At 35.5% G+C, this 10,733-nt stretch overlaps 1 protein-coding gene across 1 annotated transcript in view; it reads right to left on the reverse strand.

Annotated features, from left to right (window-relative positions):
* Positions 1–1,164: 1,164 nt before the first annotated feature.
* DLG1 (discs, large homolog 1 (Drosophila)) overlaps positions 1,165–10,733 on the reverse strand; it is a gene marked incomplete at its 5' end in the record, with an annotated part of 88,916 nt that continues 79,347 nt past the window's right edge. The window contains 3 exons of the mRNA XM_009696851.1: positions 1,165–1,243; positions 2,482–2,658; positions 9,709–9,823. Of these exons, the coding sequence (XP_009695153.1) occupies positions 1,165–1,243; positions 2,482–2,658; positions 9,709–9,823 (371 nt within the window). The remainder of the gene's footprint in view (positions 1,244–2,481; positions 2,659–9,708; positions 9,824–10,733) is intronic.

Genomic DNA, 10,733 nt, shown 5'->3' on the forward strand with positions numbered 1-10,733 from the left:
AATAAAAATATAAAAAGTATTAAAAAAATATTTTAAAAAATGTTAAAAAATAATCACTATTTAAGAAATGGCTTCCTCAGGAGCTTAAAGTATGCTTCAGATTTTTTAAAATGACAATATGTTATTACTTTAGAAGGCTCTTACATAGAAAATGCATATACCTAAGTCTTGAGATAACTAGTTATATGCTATTGGTAGAAATTGTAAGGTTGTGAAATTGTTTCTCAGATTTCAAACCAAAACATTGCAAAAAAGCCTCATCCTCAAAAAAATATTTTTCCTGCTGTACCATTATGAAACTGCTATAACTTCAGCTACAAACATTCCTATTACTAGTCAAGTAGCTACACTGCTTTCTCTCTGCTCATTCCCATCGTGTTTACTGGGACACGGATTGCTTATCAGGCAGTGAACTGCACCAAGGAACTGACTAAAAGTAAAACCAGGATTTCTTTTGGATTTGATTATTTTTCACCTACATTGGCTATTTTATATGATTTGAGCACGGCCACATCAGTAGTTCCACCACTGGAGAGTGGCAGTGAGAAAACACAGCTGTGAGATGGAGACTGATTCTGGTCAGCAATGGAACTAGCCTCGAGATTCCGTTGGTCTATGCCTGTGCATGAAATTCTTTGAAGCTTCTACATCCGTAATCGCAACAAAGAAGTCACTTTATCCTGTCTGTGTAACTGTGTACTTTGTAAAAGCTCATTTCATCATAGGGACCCTCTTGAGCTTTACTTCCTTGTTTTCTAGATGCATTTTAAAAAAAAAACCTAAAGCAAGAAACATTTTACTTTTTCTGAAAATTGGTAGTAAGTCCCTTTCCAAATAACCAGAGTCCAGGAGTACAATCCATACTAAAGGACTAAATTGCTTTATAAACAGCACTTACAGAGCTGTTAGAAATGGCACTATTCAATACTTGATTAGTATCTACGACTCCTATTACATTACAGTATTAATGATAATATATATTTCTAAGCTAATTCTTTAAACAATTTGCAGTGTTTTGGCAATTAAAGTTTGCTTTGGTGCTCAGAATTATTTTATTTCTCTTTGACAGAATTTAATCTTTTCACTAAAATCTGAAACTGAGTCTGCATACACAAACCACTAAAAATGTTACCATTCACATTGCCAGGTGTAATCAGCACTTCATTAACTCACCCCTTTATCTCCTCTTGTTTTGGAATTGAACTTCACTGTCTTTAAACGGGCTCGTTCTTTTTTCTCAACTCTACCACAAAAACATACACAAAAATGGTAAATCAGCAAAACGCCAGCACTTGAAGTTACTAGTTGTTATGATGTAAGCATATAGGTGTACCTTTTGTAGTACAGATTTTTATTGCTGATGACACCTTCAGAAAATGGAAGCCTGCTAATGGCAAACTGTATTGCAAAAGTAGAGTATTATTTCTCAAGTGATAAGCTGTGAGGCTATTGGCGTATTCTGTGATTACAAAGGTTCAATAAATCCGGAGGGTGCAAAGAGAAAACATGACATCATAAATGAACAGCCCCAATTAGAAGTCATAGAATCATAGAATAGTTTGGTTGGAAGGGGCCTTTAAGGGTCATTTAGACCAATCTCCCTGCAGTGAGTAGGGACATCTTCAACTAGATCAGGTTGCTCAGAGGCCCATCCAGCCTGTCCTTGAATGTTTCCAGGTACGGGGCATCTATCACCTCTGCGGGCAACTTGTTCCAGTGTTTCACCACCCTCATTGTGAAAAATTTCTTTCCTATATCTAGTCTAAACCTGCCTTCCTATAGTTTAAAACCATTACCCCTTGTCCTGTTGCAACAGACCTTGCTAACAAGTCCCTCCCTAGCTTTCTTGCAGGTCCCTTTAAGTACTGGAAGGCTGCTGTAAGTCTCCCCAGAGCCTCCTCTGCTGCAGGCTGAACAACCCCAACTCTCTCAGCCTTTCCTCATAACAGAGGTGCTCCAGCCCTCTGATCATCTTCGTGGTTCTGTCACAAAGTCAACAGCAGATACTAAAATTCAGAGCACCTAATCTCTTATTTGGGTCTCTAGTATGCCAACAAACACCTTGTCTCTGTTTACTCTAGCCACCAAAGATTTGCCAGTTTTCCAGGTTTTGGGTAGAAAGAATTCATGATAGTGTCATGATTCAAATAAAATTCACTTGCACCTTTTCATACATACATGGTGTAATGTTATTAAACCCACATGTAATGTTATTAAACCCATAACTTGCATACAGTGAGAACAGAGAAATGGACTTGGACCACCTTTATCAACTTCAGCACACAACTTCTAAGGCTAAATAGGATTTTCACAAATTTCTCAGTGAGTTAGAATCCCACTACAGATTACTTTTAAAACAAACAAACAAGTGGCTGATGTGGTACAGAATTAACAACAAAGAGCAAAGCATATGCAATATATGTATTAATCGTATCAGACATTTAATAAAAGACATCTCGAAGTCAATAAAATATGACATACCTGCGTTTGCTTGGGATAACTCCAATTTCATCACTTTCTCCATCTGGAGTTACCTGCCGTGCTTGCCACCATTCATCATCAGAAGCATTAATGACATGGAGAATATCACCAAATTTGAAGTTCAGTCCTTGACTTGGAAGGCCGCTATCTTTAGTCTTGTCATAATCAAAAAGAGCTCTACATTGAAAAGAAAAAATTAAACATAGAAAAAGCAAGAAAAAAACCAGGGGAGTATGAATAGCACAAAATACGAAGCAAGCTGCCTGTGTTGTTCATAAATGATTGCATCATTCTAACCGTTGCTTAAAACAAGAATGCTGAATGCACTCTCTCTCTCTCTCTTATATACACATAGAATATGCACACACACTTGTAAGTTTTAATGAATGAGAACAAACTTCATCCAGAGCAAAATTCTAGTGCTTTATGAAAGGTCCACAGAAGATGCCTCTTGCAATTCAGTAAGTATTTTGCACAGAGCAAGTTACATGTCAGCCTAGGATAAAAAAAGGCAAGCATTTGAAGCATATAGCACTGTCAAAAGTTCTGTAATGTTTATTGTTTTATATCAAGTTATAAATTAGAATTATTTTAGTAAATAAAAATTACTGTCTGTCTTTAAAATAAAAGTCAATACCCTGCTCACAGGGTTGCAGGAGGGGGAAAAAAACCAAACAAACCACAACTTAGAAATACGATCCATACACAACTATGCTACTGTAGTACCCAAAGGCAAAGAACTTCATGTGCATTCTTTTGGAAAATTCCCAACCATTTCAAGAGAATCTCATCCTTTTTTCTAAGGTAAGCCTGTTTTAAAGTATTAGGCACTAGCAATACCTGAACACCAGCTGCATGGTTACAGTTTTATTAACATTCCCTTTGCCAGTAAGGTCGGTTTATGCAAACCTGCTATTACCCATACCGACATTCATGCCTGCCTCTGTACTGACTCCTTTCCCTCTTCTTGCTTGTGAAAGCACAACTGTCTGGAAAGGCACACAGTGCACCATACTGCGGAACTAAGCTGGGTTAAAATCAATTTCTTCTCTCTCTGTTAAATCGTTTTATGTCTGGATCAGTTCCCTGAGGAACTGAAGAGACCTGCAGTATGTTTCTCCCAGCACAATCGAGGGTTAGCGAGGATGTGGAAATGAATGATGACAGGAACCTCTTACCAAACTGTGATACTCCTAAGATTATGCTTTATAAAGGACTCTTATTTTACATTTTTAAAAGGTGTATGAAACTCATCTATGTAAAGTAAGAAGTGCCTGTATGACACAGGCCAAAAAATCCTCCACTTTATTTCATCTGCAATCTCGATTTAGAGACTTGATACCAAGTCCATCACAAAGTAGCGTCAATAGATTACAGTGTGGTGATTTAAAATGGTGTCCTTGTCCAAATTCAGTTTGTTTCTTCATCCCAAACACTAGTCTTTTGTACCTTTTTCTGCTAGATTTTTAACGGCTCAATTTTTTTAACCTGTGTAAGTACCTGTAAGTCATAACTGTTTGCTCCAAAACGTATTTTAGCTTTGTAAAATTTGCCTTTCTAAAGCATTGAGTGTATTTCTTTGGGTTTGAACTTTATTTGTTCATAGCCATTGACAAATTGTTTACAAGGAAAAAATCAAAATTTTCTGTCAGACCAATTAATTTTTAGCATAAGTTCTACTGCAAAGTAAGAGTTGAGACACCATGCCTTTCTTGGGCCATAAAAAGTATCAAAAAATTTTCATAAAGGACTAAACGTTTCAATAAATATTTTCTAAAATGTCTAGAACAAGAGAGAAATTTTTAAATGGCTTAGAAATATTTACTCTCATGATACACAAAGCCTTATATTTAAATATGCAATACTTTTAATTTTTTTAATTTATAATAAAATTTAGGTTTTCAACTTTGAAAGAGCTTGGAGGCTGAAATACCACCTTCATTTAGTAGTGCGATCTCCACTCTAAGGTCTTTCTATTTAATTCCATAACATACTAGAGATATCTTGATTCTTTTCAAAAAGCCAGAACCCTTTTTTTCTTTGAAATAGCTCAAATATTGCAGGTAAGAAAATTATACACCTAGTAGTTTTTCCTCCAGATTTATTCTGCACATGTTTGTTCAAGCAGCACTCTGGATAAATATCATTCCATATCTCAAAATAAATTGCACATAATCCATTATGTACTTTTAATGCAGATTCAAGCTGTATACATTTTCACTGAATTAAACGCATAATGAAATTTATTTCTTGAGAATTCTTGTTAGCATTCAAGCAATGATTTCTACCAGCATTACTTTTAATTTCTAAGTTTTAGTTTGAAAATGTACTTATATGAGCAGTGAGCTGGGCCTAACAGCATTAACACATGTGTTGACTGCATGAGAAAAAGAAATACACAAGAGTGAAATGGAAACACAAATGGATAAAAACAAATTATCAACATGTGCTCTGCAAACTAGATAAATGGTTACTCAGAACAGTTTTTGTACAATGAAAGGCAGTTTCATCAAATACTTTTCCTCTGGTGAGGTCACTTCAAGAAAAATCTTTTTACTTGGGGGGAAAAAAGTCAAAGCTGATAAAGATAGTTTTATAATAAGATGAATTAGGGTGTCACACAGTACTGATTAAATTATGCAGCTAAAATTCATAGGAACACCAGGAACTAGTAATGATCAAATAAATGAGCCAAAAAGCAAAGAGAATTACCAAAAATCTCTTTCGATTCCAACTGATTAACATGGCTTTTCCTGTATGTCTGGCAAGTCATCAAACAAGAACTCATTTTACAGCCAAGAAGACATATTTATCTCCAGACTGGTATATAAAAAATACCTCTTTTATTAACTCCCTGTATGGAGACTTTTATTACAGATTAACAATATTGTGTATACATTTATTTAGAGTAAATTATAAACACAAAGGTACTTAAAAATAAATCTGATATTCCTGATTAACTACTTCTTTGAAGACAGTCCCATGATATTTTACTCTGAAGTTCTATTTAAATTTAATGAGAAGTCCTAAAACTTAACTTTACAGAGAAAGCACCAAGTCCTCTCTTTTATTTTACCTTGTATTACTCAGCAACTAAGCAGCACCAAAAAAAGGTAACTTGGTTCCTTCATTTACAAGTCTACAGAAACTGAAGTTAAGTTGCATGTTCCATGAGTGTTTATGTTTCAAAGCCAAAAATTTAATGACTCTGTTAACAGTGCAAAATTTTCCAGAATGTCTTTTTACTTGGCCACAGTCATTACTTTCAATATCATAGGCTGTTGATCAAGTTTTACTGAAGCACTTCTTTTCGGGTATTCTTGCTGAACAAAGCAATTGGGAATTCCTGCAGCAAAAGCATCTCCACGTTTTATTTCATGAAATGTGAATTAATCTTACCACTTCAGAAGGCATGAAGGTCAGCTTATAAAGGAGGTTCTCTTTTTCTCTCTGAGTTTTTGGGAAAGCTGTTTGAAACCAGATGTTTGAATTATCAGAATAACACAGGGATGCCCAATTGAACTCGTCCTGCAGGCAAGTACACTTTTCAGGCCCAGTGCTAATGCCTGATCTGATTTTTCAATGGATTTAGTTTAAATTTCCTAATAATTTCAAAACTGTAAAGTTTCTTCCACTTGGAGTTGTAAACATTTTCTGCTCCGATTCAAGCAGAAACGAGCACCATTGTTTGAATTTGAATTGTAGCATGCTGGACAGAAAAATGCACAGATGTAGAAGTAATTTTCAATTTTGAATTCTACCACATTGCACAGACAAATTTGGCACAGATGACAAGATAAAACATGGAACAAATTTACTCCCTGTCAACATATTGATACTAAGGGAACTAGAGAGTTAATCTTAGAAACACAAGCGTGTTACAATGGTATGTAGTAGTGTGTAACTTTGTACCAGTGCATGACCACATCTGGCATAAAAGTGATAACAAGACCCTTAAATCAAGGACGTTGCGCTCATTATCAGGGACTGCACTTCAAGGCAGGAGCTCTTAAATCATTACCAAAGACCTTGTTAGGAGAACAGGACCTGAGACTGCTGTCAATCAAGAAAAAGGAAGATGAGAGCTAAAAGTTCAGCAAAAGGACATGGTGATGAAGAAGAGTGGAAGAAGTAAAAGACCACCAGATGTCTCTGAAGACCCCCAAAAGGACTAAAATGGACATACGGAAATGGGAGTTGCCTATGATAATGAGTTCCGGGAAAATTGTTAGTATGTTAATCATCTCTTGCAAGTCTTATGAATATGTATAAAAACTAAAAATATAAGCCTGCAACTAACACAAGCACGGTATGCACGCTAGGTGGAAGGATCCCCCGTGCATCCAGCGCTGCTAATAAAGAATACTGAATCACTGCTAAATTTGATGTTTAATTTCTTGGAATCAATATTATCATAGAAACTTGATACCATGAAGGTATCTCACCTTTTCACACGTGTTTTTGATTCTGCGGATGAAGGAGGGGAGTGTATAAATGTAGTTCAGATGCAAAAAGAGAAACATTGTATAACAGAATCTCTCTCCACTTAGAACAAAGATCAAAAAAAATACAAAGCAAAAATACGAGAAGGCCATTAAATCAGTACATCTTAATCAGTTGGGGGCAGAGAGAGAGAGAGAGAGAATTAGACAAATGAAGGGTTAGCTGCTGCTGAATCACTGTATTTGTATTGCCCTCCAAGGACTGTTTGTTATATTGCTATTAATCCTGTATCAATATACACACAATCAAGAAAAATCTGCCATTTTACTTTGAAGTGTATTTTCAGGCAAACGCAATTGTCTTTTCCTTAATATTACATAACACCCCCAAAATGCTGTTTACAGGCACACTATTCATAAAGCTATCAAGTTTCAGTTACGGGGATGCAATGAGGTATCTGATTTTATTTGCTTTTTTGTTACTGTGATTTTGAGAAATCACCAGAGATTATTATTTTTAAAGTATTTGGATTTGATAGGCTTTCTACAATTACGGCTGAATGCCTATAAGCATTTTACTGTTGTATTTGCCATTCAATTTAGCATTACATTATATAATTGGAATCCTTTAAGGCATATCCAAAACCAAGTATCACAGAAAAAAAGACAGCTTCAGTTACTAAAATTGCCTTTGAATTGGCACAATTAAAAGTACAGAATGATCATACCAGAGTGACTTATAATAAGGAATAAGCTGGATAACTAACATGTTCTGCCAGTATCTAGCAATATGTGAAAAGATTCCTAAAACTTACTTCAGTAAGCTCAAAATTATCCCAGAAACCAGACAGAACAGATGTGAACCCATCCTGTGTATACCAAGTTGCCTATCAGTCTTTGGCATCATTTGGTGTGATGACAAGAGTAGATTTCAAGAGCCCTAGCAGCACCCACTGTTAAGAGATGCGGGTAGAAAAGTACTTTTCCTGAGGAATTTTTGCATTTTAGATTTTTGTTCCAGCTCATAACAAAGCTGATTACCAAGTCTCAAAAACCTTTCTCAGAAAGGGAATCGCCAGTCTCCATGAGGTTTCTGCCAACAACCTGTAGAAGGCTGCATTTTCTACAGCAGCTGGCAAAGTCAAAAGCTCAACAACTTCCACCAGTGGAATAAAAACTACATAAACACAAAATGCTTTTCTGTGGCTTAAAATACTAGACCAATGTGTGAACATCAGCATAAGCTGTTTAGAACTTAATCAGGTTATAGCTAACCAAGAAAATAAAAGCATTTAGAATTGTTCAGGCTTAGTTATATGATGAGGGCTAAAGTGATAAATCTTGGGATTATGGAAGATCTCACTACAATATCCATACGTACACCTACCTGTGGAAATTCTAAGACGTGGATAACTGTGATATCAAGCACTTATCCTTAGTATTTAAGGCATTTATCCTTAGAGATTTAAAATTTGACCCCCAAGAATATTTAAGGCAGATAAAGTACAAAAAAAAAAAGACACAATGATCAGCTCTGCAAAAACAGAAACCAGATAAAGCTACCAAAATAATAGGTCAAAACATAAGGGCTACATGTTACAGTCAATCTAAACAGAAGCCCTGTATGAGTCATTTGCTGCATTTGTTTCAAAGCCTTCAGAAATAGGTTGCAAAGGACTGATACTTTTCTGAGCACAGACGCAATTACTCAAGTAACTGGCTTGTGTAAGACTTGCTTCCTTTCCCATAGCTCAACAGATACACCACCATGAACAAAACAGTACCTGCTCTGGATGGGAAAAGTCAATAGCACCTGAACCTAGGATTTTAGCAGGTAAGCCAATGAGGTCCTAGAGCCTAGGATTTTAGCAGGTAAGCCAATGAGGTCCTACAACATTTTAAACCACCTTTGACCCAAGAACTGGCACTACTGAAGCTTTACCTGCACTACTAAAATGCCAAGAGGCTACTCCTGGGTCTTATTGAATCCAGAGATAAGCTGGTTCAGGGAACTCAAAAATCAATTTATTTTTAAAAATGCAATCCATACTTGAAACGTTATGGTTTATCAGTATATGATAACTGATGTAGAAGTTAGTTGGCACATTAACAAGCTGCATCTTGCCATAATCTCCTGGTGAAATCTTAACTGCTTCATGCTCTTTTATATTTCCGCTTCCTTTACGTTTAACACTATACGAATAAATTAATGAAGAATATTCAGTTCATTTGCTTTGATGCATTTGCTCTCTTGGTTACCATAGAAAATATTCTATAACAAAATGCTACTGGGTATAGAAATAAGACTTCTTAATATACGTTGAGAATACAACTAAAGTACACTGAAGGAAATAAGATGGAAATCTGTCAAAGCTTAAGTAAAGGGAGATTATAAATTTGAACTCAAGAAGTGAATACAGGAGAATATGAAGACTACTGTCACAACAACACAAACTGAATTAAGCAAGTTGTTAAGACTTCACATACACTGACTTAAAGAATAAATATGCATTTTTGCTGGAGGATTATCTCTGAGTGGCAGGACATAAAGCAAGTAATAGCACCACTCTTCAAAGTTCATACAGGCTTCTCAGGGCTACTACTTCTTTTTCAGCTATATTACATTAATTGATCTAAATTAAACTTTGTTCTTGATGTATTTTGTACATAAGTATCAATTTGTTAAGTTCAATAATGAGTAAATAATTGTATAAAAATGCAAATACAGAAACACTAAGTCTACAGAAAAACACACTAGTAGGAATACTGTGAAAAAGATGATTACCTGACATATAAGGATCTCTTCTGGCTGGTTCGCAAAGATCCTGATCCTGAACTAATGCTACTGTTCATCATCTGTTCCCGTAAATCATGTATTTTAGCTTCAAAACGACTGTATTCTGTAAGAAAGGGAGGCATTGCAATTAATTTTCCCTGAACTTCACCAATTAACTGACATAAAATTTGAAATAATTGTGATTAAATAAAGCAAATAAACAAGCAAATTATACTTTAAAATTCTGTGGGTTTTAATCTGCAGTTCACAGTACCCATTTTTTTCCCAATTAAGACATTTATACTAATAATTATCATTTTTATCATAATAAAAAGACTGATACAGATAAATTTTAACCCATGACAACAAGAAAACTTCAGAACATACAGGTGAAATACGTAAGTTTATAATTAAGAACTATGTACTTTAAATTTTAAATGTTAAGAAATGGGAATGAAAAGTGTCTGTACTTTAAAATTACTGGACTTGAATTAGATAAAGAATTTAGCACTACAAGGTGGGAAATATGCAAAACATCTTCTGAATTAGACAATGTTCCCATGGGACCTCAAGAAAGTGAAAAAAATAATTTCAGATTTCTGGCATGAATCTCGATGCACTTGTAAATGGCATTAGAGATCCAAACTCCCTCTACAGAATTATGCACAATGTTAATCCTGGAAAAACGGATTGTGTTCTTAAGCAGCACTGTGTACTAGTAAAACTAAGCTAAACGCATTTGATTTTAGCTACAAAGGCAGGCAAGTAAAATAGCAATAGCTTCTTCAGGACAAACATTTCCTGAAGTGAGGTACTTACATGCTGTCAGCATAAAATATGAACTCAAAACAAGTAAGTTTTTCCTTCAGTTCAACAGTTTGGACTTCAGGATCAACAGATCCACTTGTAAAACCTTCCTAGTTAAAGCAAACGTTCTGCAGCCACCACCTTCACCAGGAGACCACGTGATGCCAGATTATAACAAGTCAACACTGGGAGAGCCAGGGTGCATGCAGCAAGCAGCTGCTGCACCG

Source organism: Cariama cristata, unplaced genomic scaffold (assembly GCF_000690535.1).
Source record: "Cariama cristata isolate BGI_N322 unplaced genomic scaffold, ASM69053v1 scaffold5713, whole genome shotgun sequence".
Lineage (NCBI taxonomy): Eukaryota > Metazoa > Chordata > Aves > Cariamiformes > Cariamidae > Cariama > Cariama cristata.